This window comes from Caretta caretta, chromosome 14 (assembly GCF_965140235.1).
Source record: "Caretta caretta isolate rCarCar2 chromosome 14, rCarCar1.hap1, whole genome shotgun sequence".
In the NCBI taxonomy this organism is placed as follows: domain Eukaryota; kingdom Metazoa; phylum Chordata; order Testudines; family Cheloniidae; genus Caretta; species Caretta caretta.
In genome coordinates, this window is record NC_134219.1 from 15,730,044 (window position 1) to 15,742,995 (window position 12,952).

Below are 12,952 nucleotides of genomic sequence, written 5' to 3' on the forward strand. Positions count from 1 at the left end.
GAACAAAAGCTGTTCAAAAGGCATTATTCTATCCCAGCACTGCAAACCACCCTATGCACTATGCTTCACTTCTGCACCAAACTGTGCACACCAATTACTTTGTAGTCTTGCAAAACTTCTAGTCCTGAGCCCCTTGCTCAAAATTGCCAAATTGTTTTGGGTGCTGACTTGCAGCTTCCTCCCCATTTTGCCAATCCTGAATCCTCAAAACGACAGAATAGTGCCAGTGAGGGTGTAAAATGAGTTTTCATGACTTGTCAGCTTAAAACTGCTTGCAGTGGTGCCAGATCTCATGTCCTGATCTTTCATTGCAGCTTCCTTTTCAGAGCGAGTAAGAAATATGTCTCCAGATGAGATCAAAATCCCTCCAGAACCCCCAGGCAGGTGTTCCAACCACTTACAGGTAGGTACAACCCCTCTTTCAGTTTGTCATCTCTCAGGATTTGTCTGAAATTTCAGTTAACCAGTTGACCAAACATCCTAAGAGCTGGTAAAATGCAGCAAAAGATTCCCACAGAATCCAAACCATCTGAGAAATATTTTTCCTCAATCTCATACAAGTCAAATGCCGTGTAAAGGTTCCCCAGCATGCTTGCCACACTTCAATGTGAGCACTACAGTAAGGTCTTTCACCCAACACTGGGCAAAATGACATGTTCATTGAATAGAAAGGAACTGTATTTATCACCTTAGCTGCTTTTAAGTTTTTTCAAAGAAACTGAATTAACTCTCCATTTCTAACTAGATGGAGAAATGTACTATGCAAACAAAAAAAATTGTGTGACTCTTGCCCTGCTTCCAGAACTACCCAGGAATAATAAATGGATAGTGTGTGAATGCATACCGCAGCCCAGATCTTTTGTCTTGGCCAGTGCTGTGCTGAAATTCAGAAGTAGTGGGTTCTGTTCTAAATTGAGAAACTACCATTTTTGCTTGGGTTCCATACTTGGTAAGAGCTCTCCCATCTAACTGTAGCATATTTCCCAGGGTTCTTTAACTCTATGGGTATGTACACACTGCAATTAAACACCCACTGGTGGCCCGTGTCAGCTGATTTGGGCTCAGGCTACAGGGCTGTTTAATTGCCCTGTAGACATTTGGGCTTGGGCTGGAACCCAGGCTCTGGGACCCTCCTGCGTTTTGCTGTGATGCTGGGGGTACCTTTCCCATAGCTGAATAAGAGCTCTGTTGGTGAGGGAGTCCGAGCCACGCAAAAGTTGGTCCAATAAAAAGAGATTTCCTCACCCAGCTTTTCTTCCTTTCTGAGGCCGATATGGAGCTGGATTTAGTGGGGAGACAGGAGAACGCATACAATTGTATAATTGCTGCTCATGCTACCTTGTGATGAAGAGTGGCTTGTTTGAATCTGATGCTAATGCAGTCTTTTATCATATTAGTAGGTGAGGTTCTGTCATCAACTTAACTCCATGCCAAAGGGTTTGGTGCATATGTAGGCATAGCAGAATTTGATTTTTGTAAAAAAAAAATACAATTTTGACAAACTTTAATATTTTTAAGCATTCTATTTTTATCTATTTAAAGTTTCACAGTTGTGGGGAATTGGGGGTGGGGTCAGACAGTACTTATTTAATGACAATAGACTTTGAGATACAAAAAGTTAAAGCTTTATAACCATTAAAACACAAATTGTCAACATCACGTCAGAATATACAAAGTAAATTGTCCTAAATCAAACTCTAAAGTTCTCAAGCCGCATTTTTCTTTCTTTGCCTATTTGTAAATTTTGATTATCGTTGGAAATATATTTTTCATGGGCTTGTGTATGCATGGTGAAATCTGTTTATTGCCATTTGCTGATAAATCTCACCCTTCCAAGCCTCTACTCATATGTGTATCTGGGAGACCTGACCATAGAAATGTGTAGTAGCCCCTTCGTGTATCAAAACTGTTATTCCCTGGAACAAGTTGAAGAATACCTCAGATATTACTTAATAGTGGTCCCCATTCTTGCATGCCATAGACTGGGGGAAGGTAAATGAAGGCTGCCGTTTCCTGCCATCTGCTAATAGGTTTAATAATGGTGGGCAATTTAAGATGGCACAGTGGTGAAGAACTGTTGTGGGGAAACATCCAAAAGGTGAGTTACAACCCTTAGCAAGTTGTTTTGAATCACAGTTCAGAATGCATCCTCTTTGTGCAGTGTACCTGACGCACCCATTAGTTCTGTTTTGTACTGCAAGAGATTTTAGTGGTGTAACATCAGTGAATGAGTAAGAGTACATGGGTCTGAGGAATGCAGTAAGCTGGTGCGAAGATCTGATAAATTAAGACGGATCCATTTCCTTTCTCAGCTGTCTCCACCCTGTGTGGAGTATGTCTACCCCAAACCACCTTAAAGAATGGAGACTCCAGTTTTGCAAGCAGAGCAAACTAGTTTTTGCAAATAGCACAACTAAAACACTTTTCAATTCTGTAAGGGGACCTGACATACTTTGGAGCTTTAGAAATAAACTGTCCTTTATTCCATTGGTATCTCTTCCTTCCATTGGTCAATTTATCTCTCTAATATGCTGTATCTTGAAAAGCTCTATGCAAAGTGGAGATTTGGAGATTCTTTCCTACTTTCAAGTGACCCGCCAGTTCTTTGCTTTGTGGAAGTCCCAGATTCTAAATATGAGGACTCCGTCTTGGTGGTGCTATCAACACTTCAGATTTTAGAGGCTGAATTTTCAGTGACTGTTGCAACTGTTCTCTCAAAATGGTGCCTCCTTCGGACATGTTAATAGGGTAATTGTGTGACTTCACTGTCTGTGTAGAACTTAGCCTAAAAGCTTAACTTTAGTTGAGGAAATAGCAATTTTATACCTGATGGTACTTGACTTTTCATCCAAGGATCTTGCTACTTTGTGTAAACTGCAGTGAAATTTGCTACACATAGAATCACAGAAATGCAGAGCTGGAAGGAACCACCTTGAGTTGGGGACGTATTATCCCCATTTTACACAAAGGGAAACTGAGACCTGAGAGGTTAAGTGACTTGCCCAAGGTCATACAGGAGGTCAGTGGCAAAGCAGGGAATATGAATCTGTATCTCCTGCCTCCAAGTTTTGGGTTTCAGCCACAAAATCTTAACTTTCTATTGTAAAGTCTCTGGAATTTCACTTCCTGTAAAATACTTTAGCTTTATAAGTAAGTTTCCATAGCGGTAGTGTCACAAACGACCTTGCTTAGCAGCAGGACAACTTCCTCTCATGCAAGATTCAGATATCGATTGCAGTTTAAAACCCTACCAAATAACTCTAACTTTGGTTATTCAGGGTTGAAAATGCATCTTCCCTCTTCTGCTTTCTATGCTCCATGTCAGACACCCTGCCCAAAAGCACTGGAGTAGGGAGTGTGTTTCGATCTTTTATGCTGCCCTGCTGAGCAAAACAGATGCAATTTTCTTTAAATCAAGGCCTTCCTTTTTGGAAGGTAATTATATCCAGTATTTCCAACCTTCTGAATCTGTTTAAGTTGCCTTTCCCAAGCAGTTCAGGTTTTACTGGAATACTCCCTGCGTTGTGCTGGAATACTCCTTGATAGCCCACACTGTATAGTGGATTATGCAGGGAGGGAAGAGTGATCTTTGATTGAGTCTGAGAAGAGTCAATGTCACTGCAGATTAGCCCAGATGATGTGCCTGCTTCGGCCTTCCTGTCTCTGAAAAATTACTGTTCTAAGGTGGGAGAGGGCCATTTGGGGTTTAACTATGCAGAAATAAGACAACCATGTTTGTGCATATTGAATATCTCCTACCTGTGTGTTACTACTTGGTGTTGACTCTTACACTGTTTCTTTTTTATCTAGGATAAGATTCAAAAGTTGTACGATAGGAAGATGAAAGAGGGCATGGACATGAACTACATCATTCAGAGGAAGAAGGAATTTCGTAATCCCAGGTGAGTTTTCCCTTTGGGGTTACAACTCTGCAGGAAAGCTAATCCCAAGAGTCATCCTCCTTGCCATTAGAGCCGTATCAGAAATTGGGGATGTCGAGCAATAGACGCTGTTACTGCTCATGAAATCTTCAAGAGGATCTAGAAAAACATCTCAGAAATGAGTGTGCTTGAGATTCTCTGGAGATCCATGTAACCACAACTAAAACACAGATTTTAAAAGCAGGTGTGTAGGGCTTCAGGTACGATTCTGTGGATGGTATGTTTTGGGTTAGGAGAGGAATCTCTAGTTGAGGGAAGGAATAACCAGGGTTTATGATATGTTTTGCATATTGTGGTGGTGGTCATGGGTCTTCAGAATGTTACTCTTTTTGGTGATTCTTCACCTGGGCCATTGAAATGGAGCACCAGCCTCTTTGTACCAACAAACCCGATGATCTTAATCTTGAAGAAAGAATGGGGAAAGCTAGAAATAAACTAATGATTGTTCTTCTGTCTCAGCATCTATGAAAAGCTGATCCAGTTTTGTGCAATCGACGAACTTGGTACGAATTATCCCAAGGTAAGAAGGGTGAAAGATTTCATGGGAGATGGGGTGGGTGCATGAAGCTCTCATCAGTTTTGTCCTCTTTCTCAGGCAGGTCATTTAAGGCTTCAGACTTCAGGGCTGATGACAGAACTAGTCAGCTAGAGATCTATCTGCAGTTTGATCTCCAGTTGCATTGAAATAAAATGTGCTTTGTGTAACAGTGAACCCCAGTAGCTGTAGCTTTGTGATATAGACTTTGAATTCTGTGGCTGTGGACAGCTAATTTGGAGTTTTGTTGTGGTATAGGTAAAATTCTATTTTGGCCTGTCAGTCTTTCAGGAGGCACAAATTTGGGAAACAAGTGTCAACTTGCAATGAGAACTATTTAGTGCCTCTGTCACTCACTGAAATGGCATGACTTCTGTTGGTCCAATAAAAGATATTACTTCACCCATCTTGACTCTCTAATATTCTAGGACCAATGCAGCTACAGCTGCACTGCATCTGAACCTTTTTATGTCTGATTGGGATACAGGAGAGGGGAAATTAGAGCTGTACTGAATATTTCCCACTCTTCCTTGTGGTACTTTAATAGAAGTATATGATGAAGTGTTTTGTATGTCGTGCTGTTCAAACAAGTTCTGAAATAATGTTAAACTTTTTCTCTCAGGACATGTTTGACCCTCATGGGTGGTCTGAGGACTCCTACTATGAGGCGCTAGGTAATCTTAAAGATATCTTTCTTTCAATTCTTTCTGATCACTCCTACAGCTGTTATCCCTTTTATCAGTGCTACTGAATCATGCTGGAACTTTAGCCAACTGTATTTTAACTGAACACCCGTTTAAATGAACGGAAAGTCAGAATATGCCGGCCGCATTCTGGTTAGGCACTAGTCCAGTTTGGCTGGACAGACCTAGAACTTCCTGAGTTTCCATTAGTTTGGAAAGTCCCTCCCTTAAAATTTTTGGTCTGAGATACGAGCAGGCTCTGGTTGCAGTGAAGAGGCTGAAGAAATTATAAGTGGAATGTTGCCTTGATAGAAAGTTTTTTATTTCACAGCTGATTCAATAGTTTTCTGTATGTGGGACTTTGTCCATTGATTGGAGAGGGAGGGGACAGTTGTGGAGATGAATTGCTGCTTTTGTAAATCTCCTGTTTTTTATAATTTCTTGTACCAACCTTTTTTAGCCAAAGCACAGAAGATTGAAATGGACAAACTGGAAAAGGCCAAGAAGGAGCGCACAAAGGTAATAAATCAAGAATTATGGAATTTAGAGATCCATCTCCCAGCCTTTATTCATTCTTTGCTGGAATTCATTCCATTGCTTCATGTTCCTCCATGTACTACCCCATGTATTGACCATGAGGTATTTTTAGACGGTTCTGGCATCTTCCCCTTATTCATTTCTTTGCCAGACTGTACAAGATTTAGGTTTTTGGCCTTTCCTTGTAGGTCAGTTTCTCTCCAGGCCCAGTTGCCTTTGCTCCTTGAGTCCTGTCCAGTTCTGTCAATGTTCTTAAATCAGAGCATGCATAACTGCACCCTTTATTCCAAATACAAGATAAACAATACTCTGTAAATAACTACTATCTCCTTAGTCTTCACACTATGCCTCTAGTGTCACAGCCTAATGTAGCTTAATTTGCCCAGCAAGTCACACTGAACTCAGGCCTGACTTCTGTTTTGTCTCATTACCTCTTTGACTGTATCTAGACCCATATCAACCCCTCAATACCTGAAAATGTCTTGGCTTGTTAGGAAATAGTCAATGCATTTAAAACACTATATAGCTCTGGAGCACTTCACATCACCCACACCCCCACCAAATGGTGAGGCACTTGGATTAGTGGCTGGCATTAGGAAATCCTATCCAAAGAGTTAATTAACAAAATTTCACTTCAGATTTGTAGAATGCTTTTTTGGCAACAAGTACATTTTTGCAGCAAACTTTTTTAATAGCCTTCTCTTTGTTTGCCTTTTGTTTTGCTTTATGCACAGCAGTACAGTCACCTGTGACTATCCCCCCTCATTTCCCTTGACTGTAGACTTATAGGTATGTGATTGCAGACTGTTGTGGCTCTTGTTGCTAGGTTTCTTTCTGTGGCGCAGTCTCTGTAAACCATGCGTGTGGGGACTTGCATTCTAAGACAGCTTTTATTTTTCATCTTAGCTTCTCATTGAAGAAATGATTTGTAAGAATATGTCTGTACTGACCAGGATCCTAGTCCTGATCTGTCCCTTAAGGAGGGTACCAAAGTTTTTGATCTGTCTACATGTGGAGAATCTTCATATTTACCCATCTTCATAATGGTTATAACTGATCCGTTTTGGAGTACTTGGAGTGAGGACCATATGTGTTTTCTCTCCCCAACACCATAATGTTAAGCGGACTGGCCCAATAAATATTTGTATCCTTTGTTTGCTGAGGTGTTGTAGCAGTCTTTGTCCCAGGATGTATGAGACACAAAGTAGGTGAGGTGATATCTTTTTATTACAGAGGTTGGTTCAATAAAAAAATATTACCTTGCCTACATTCTCTTTTATACCTTGCTACATTCTGGATCTAAAGAAGAACTGTATAGTGAGGGAAGAAGGCATAAATATTAACATCTGTTCTTTTCTTTTCTCTCCCCCCCGCCCCCCCTTCTAGATCGAGTTTGTGACTGGCACTAAGAAGGGCACAACAACAAATGCTTCATCCACCACTACCACAACAGTCAGCACTGCCGTTGGAGGTAAATACACGTGATGACCTCAAACTTAGATTGCATCGTAATTGTGGGAATTGCCTCTCATGCTACCCAGAAACTGTAGAAGTTCCCTTTTGTTCTCCATCCCCTTGACACAAAAGACAAGTCTACGCTACTGGGCAACATTGGCGCAGCTGCACCACTGTAACGCATCTGGTGAAGACAAGCTATGCCAACAGGAGACCGCTCTCCCGTCCGCATAATTACTCCACCTCCACAGGCGGAAGCTGTGTCGGCTGGAGAGCATCTCCTGCTGACATAGCACCTGTGTGGACAGCACTTGGGTCGATGTAACTTACATTGCTGGTGGAGGGGATGCCTGAGTAACTCAAGTTACGTCGACTTAAGCGGTAGTGTAGACCAGCCCAAAGAAAGCAGATTGCCAGGAGTTGGTAGCCTTGGTGTTACCAGTATTAGTTATCTGGGATTGGGGGTTGCTGGTCTGTTTTCCTGGTAGGAAGGCTTGGCAGTAGCTTCGGATTTCTTTGTGCCAGGGTTAATGGACTTTGTTGCTGTATGTTGATGAGAGTATCTTTTGACAGGTCTTTCCCCAGATCCTGAGGAGGGGGTTGGGAAAAGAGGAGATGAACAACTTGATGTTGTAATTTGGATAATGACTCTTAACAGTTCGTGCTGTACCTCATGCTAATGCAGTGGTTCTCAAACTTTTGTACTGGTGACCCCTTTCACATAGCAAGCCTCTGAGTGTGACACACACACCCCTTAAAAATGAAAAATGCTTTTTAATATATTTAACACCATTATAAATGCTGGAGGCAACGCAGGGTTTGGGGTGAAGGCTGACAGCTCTCGACCCCCCATGTAATAACCTCACGACGACCCCCTGATGGGTCCCAATCCCCAGTTTGAGAACCCCTGGGCTAATAGAATAGGGAGATCCATGTTTTCTGTCCAAACCAAACCTACTTTGGTGTTGGGGGAGAGAGTGAATCTCATGTCACTTTTCTAGGAGTTCAGGGGCATAAACAGTACGGATTCTTCAGTTTTACCTTTGAGGGTTCAAAGTTCCAGTAGGTTTATACTCAACACTTCCTGACCAAAAGTTCCACTTGCCTCAGCTAGGGGGTGAGGAGATACTGTCCACTTGGGCAATGGCACTTTGAGGGTTGAGAAGGAGGGGGATCATTAATATCAATGACTGTAAATGTTAACACTAGTCTCTCTTGGTTATTCCAAATCAGATGCTCAAAAGAGAAAGAGTAAGTGGGACTCCGCCATCCCGGTAACAACAATAGCTCAGCCCACCATCCTCACCACGACTGCAACGTTGCCAGCTGTTGTCACAGTAACCACCAGCGCAAGCGGCTCCAAAACCACAGTTATCTCTGCTGTTGGCACCATAGTGAAAAAAGCAAAGCAGTGACAAGTGCATTGAGACTTGACCTGGGCTTCCAGACTAAATTCTCATTGAAGGCACCATCCTTTGAAGGGGACAAGGAGAGGACCACTCTTATTCGCTCAATACAAAATGGCAAGACTTGAAAACAGACCCAACATGCTCCCCGCTAACCCCATTAAGGAAAGTGGGGGAAGCAGGAATATCAGGTGTGTGCACACAGGACTGACCTTCATAGAAAGGAGTTTCTCAATCCCGTGTCACTGCTGGAATAACCAGTCGCTCTGTAGTGTGCTGAAGGACAGTGGTATGCAATGTGTCAGCTTGTAAATGTTAGCTCATTTAAGTGCTGTATTGTTACTTTTATGGCTTGGAGAGTCTTATCCCTACTGGAAATCTGAATTTTGAAAAAAAATGGGAAAATGTCAGTCATTCCCTTGCATCTCAGGCCACGCTTTAAAGGTTGTTGCCCTATGACTTGGTCTCCCCCACGTACACACGCTCTGCCTCAAGAGAATTCACACAGAAGGCTGATCAGCATCCTTGCTCGTAAGCATAGCTGAGATGCGAGTGTATAATCTACATGTATGAATTTAGACTCATTTCTTTGCAATTGGTATTCACATCTGTAACCTACGTAAATATCCATGTAGCTTTTATTTCAGTAATCAAGTGTTTAAAAAGCATTGGAATTTTTGGAAATAAAATAGTGAAATAGTCAGGCTTTGCTAGCCTCTTACAGAGATGGAGACCCCCTGTGCAGAACCTGGACTGTAGGTGTCACATTTGTGAAGTCAGAACGTGCATTTGGAGAGAGCTGCTGAGAGCAATTTTGTCACCATGGAATAAGATCAGATACCAGATCGTCAGAGGAAAGTGTTCCTAATGTAGAAGCCTATGGTGTCTATGTATAATGTAGGGACTTATACTGTCAAACACACAGCAGTGCTCTTTGCTCCACTGTAGTGAAAAGGATACTGTCAACTTAAATTTTATTGGGGGGGGGACCTTCTTACCTATGTTACTAAAAATTCTTCATTATAAAAATGGGAAATTTAAAAATTCCTGTGTCCTTTTCATATCTTACTATGTGCATTTCTCTGACCAGCTAATGAAAAAATCATTTTCACTTCTAATGTTGATACCTGGGTTGCAAATGCTGGAGGGGAGTGTTTCCTTTAAAACTTTCCCCTGTGGAATTTTAAGAAATCATGGAAACCATCTTTGGTCTCAATCAACAGACAAAATTCTATTTTCTGGAAATACTTTGTGTTTATATCCTTTTTTAAAGATTTCTCAGCTCTTTCATTATAAAACCCATTTTCTAGGATTGATACCTCAACTGTTCTTAAAATTATGATGATTGTAAACTTGCGTCAGTTTTTCTTAATTTTACCAGAAGTCAGCCCCTAATAATACATAGGTGTTTTGTAGAATCCTTTTCATCCATAGTTCTCAAAATACTTTACCAGGAGGTGAAGTGACTTGCCCAAAATCAACTAGAAAGCCAGTGAAATACTATTTAATGTGGGTGGGTGGATGGAATAATTTACACTGCTGTAATTGTTTGAAGAAATCGCTACTAAATTGTTTGTTGTACCAGTCCCTGTAGGATAGTTTTTAGTGTACTTGATTGCTAACTCAGCATTAATAAATACCAATTCCCTTCAGCTTCAATATTCCAGATGTTGCAGATTGTATTGAGGTAAAAATTGGGACGAGAGAGGGGGTTAATAGATCCGCAAAAAGTAAGTTTTTTCTCTGGATTTCATGTTGCTTTCTTAAGTTCTAGCTTGCCTAAAATAAATTTATAACTTAAATTTGTAGGGAGGGAGGGAGAAGAGTCTGTCTTGCATTTGATATACTTAGAAGAGGCTTTCTTCCTAATCATTTTGACAAATGTCAGGTTTGTTCTATCTGGAATATTCAGGGGTCCACTGGAGCACTGATAGGATTGTGGCACTACAGATATACCAAGGAAGTGAAACGTGAATGAGTTGATGTGAGGATGGTTGGTGGTGTGGCTTTTCTGTTCATTCTTACTGAAGTAAGAACCCTGCACAGAGTTGCTGACTTGATTCCCACTATGGCAGGTGTCTTGTTAACTCCACTCTGAGGTGGAATGGCTCTCTGGACAGGGGCTACCTAGAGTTTAAGACCGAGAGGAGCAGTCCTGTCAGTGTGTGTGTGGTGTGAATGTAGATGGTTTTAAGCGTGCCAAACAGCTTGGCTGAAAGTGAAACACTGAAACAGGACGCAAAGCAAATGTAGTGGCACAGCTTCCTCTAACTCCCATTCTGCAGAATGATGGCAATTAAATGTTGCTTTGTATTTCATGAGCCTCCGGTGGCACAGAAGATGCTGCTCTAGCACCAGCGACTTTATCCTGTAAATCCGGGAGGGAAGAGTGTCATAAACAGAGGGGAGCCTACTGCTCTGTAAACTAACTGCATCCTTGAAGTATGTTTGTCAGGAGCAGGCTGTGAGATGTTGAGTGTGAGAATGGGAATGTACATTTTATCTTCTCACTGGAATGTGAAGGGGCAATATGCTGTCAGTAACACGAGAGTTAGCAGTGGTACCAGCTACTGCGGCTTGTGTATTTACTTCCTATTACAGTTTATGACTTTCATTATGGAAACACTGAGGATGTAACCTCCTGGTAAAGACCAGTTCGGCTTAACATGAAAAACATCAAATAAGCCCAAACATCAGTATCACTTGTGATGGAAAAGATGACTTTGTGCAGTTCTGATAATTGTGTGACCACCCTGTGCCTGATGAATGGCAAATCCTATTCACATTGGATCAGACCATTAGCCAATCTAGTCTATATCATGCCACCTGATATCCTCCATAAGGTCTATTGCCCAGTGCTTCACACTCTGATGGTGGGAACTCCTTCCTGACTCCTGGATCTGTCCAATGTATGCCCTAAACCAGGAGGCTTGATCATCCTTATTTTATGTTGCTGTAAATGTTAGTTTGATCTGTGAAGACACTATAAGTGTAGATCTGCTTTAATTTTTTATCAGTCCATTATCCGTTTAGGACAGGTGGCTGTCTCAGAGGCAGGTGTGGTGGAAACCCAATCCCAGAAGGACTACTTATCGGTTCAGATGAGTTTACATGTAAGCGGCTCACTTATGAGTGGTGCAGTTGGTTCAAAATGTCACAGCTAATGGGCTGTCATTCTTGTGGTTTTTTTATACAAACACCTCTCCATACCACTGATAGCAGAGAGAGCTAGTATTATTCTTAATATTCTATTATTCTATATTTTATTCTAATAAAGCCCTCTTTGCTAGTGGGCTTCTGGAAATGCAAAACTAAACCTAGCTGAGAAGCCACCAGGAAACAGATTTGTGGCAGGAAAAGGGGACTCTTATGGTGGAAAGCTGGAAAGAGGTTAGTGTTGTTGCCAATGCCCATGTGAAGCTGGACTCTCCTGTACCAAGCTTGCTCCCCAGCGCTTAAACACACCAGTCACCCAGTGTGACTATTGAAAGGTTTGGGAGATGAATCACTCACTACACAGAGTGTGCTGATCATTATTTTCATTTTTTTTGTAAATGTCTTAGTCATCATAGACTTCCTGTCCACCACACCCTTCCTCTTCCCATGTTCCTGCTTCTCCTCTCTCCCTGTAGCATCTGTAATAATTCCAAGCCGCGCCCCCCCCGCCCTCTCCCCCTCCCCCCCCCGCCCCCTCCCCCCCCCCCCGCCCCGTGTCAGGGCAGTCATTTGTACAGCTCACATTCACATGGGCTAGAAATCTCTTTCCTCTGCACTGTGCATAGGAAACATGTTTGTTCCTTTTTTGTCAAAGTTAATGTTAAATGAGCTGACCTAAACATGGATGTATTTATTTTAGGCTCTAGCTCTCTAGATAAACAAGTTTGCACCTATTGAGCTGGCGCTCCATACACCAGCACAGTGACATAATTGGAGGAAAACTAGCTATTGTCTATGGGCAGTAGCTGATTTTTTTAATAGTCATTTTAATATCAAAAGGTTCTTAACCTATGAATGGGCACTTGAAATTTCAGCCGTACGATTTTCCCAGGAGCTAACATCCTTTTAAAAGTAGGGTTTATAACAAAAGTACCTCAGTAGCTAGTAACAATAGGGTTGCTACTGCAGTCCTATGACGTAGTGCTGATGAAATATGCCAGCCACAATGCAAGCTTCCCTGCCAAAGTGCTTTAGATGTGATCTATCTTTGGGAGCACGTTTTGGTTCCTACGGCCCATTTGATCGTTCGTGTCTGCTGATGCTGTCAACAAAGGAGGCTGCCTTTTGGAACGCATTCACACCCTTCTAGGGAACTAGCTTGGACTGAAACACATTCACTCCTTGTAGGCCACCAAAATCCCATTTAAATGGCAATTTCAGTCACTGCCAACTTGGTCT

The 12,952-nt window shown here is 41.9% G+C and overlaps 1 protein-coding gene across 4 annotated transcripts in view; it reads left to right on the forward strand.

Annotated features, from left to right (window-relative positions):
* The window catches only part of SAP30BP (SAP30 binding protein), a 60,323-nt gene extending 50,722 nt beyond the window's left edge, over nucleotides 1-9,601 (forward strand). For all 4 annotated transcript variants that reach the window (XM_048819243.2, XM_048819245.2, XM_048819244.2 and 1 more), the window contains 7 exons: nucleotides 315-403; nucleotides 3,811-3,902; nucleotides 4,401-4,461; nucleotides 5,099-5,150; nucleotides 5,620-5,678; nucleotides 7,083-7,167; nucleotides 8,385-9,601. In XM_048819243.2, the coding sequence (XP_048675200.1) occupies nucleotides 315-403; nucleotides 3,811-3,902; nucleotides 4,401-4,461; nucleotides 5,099-5,150; nucleotides 5,620-5,678; nucleotides 7,083-7,167; nucleotides 8,385-8,566 (620 nt within the window). In that variant the 3' untranslated portion in view covers nucleotides 8,567-9,601. The remainder of the gene's footprint in view (nucleotides 1-314; nucleotides 404-3,810; nucleotides 3,903-4,400; nucleotides 4,462-5,098; nucleotides 5,151-5,619; nucleotides 5,679-7,082; nucleotides 7,168-8,384) is intronic.
* The last annotated feature ends 3,351 nt before the right edge of the window (nucleotides 9,602-12,952 follow it).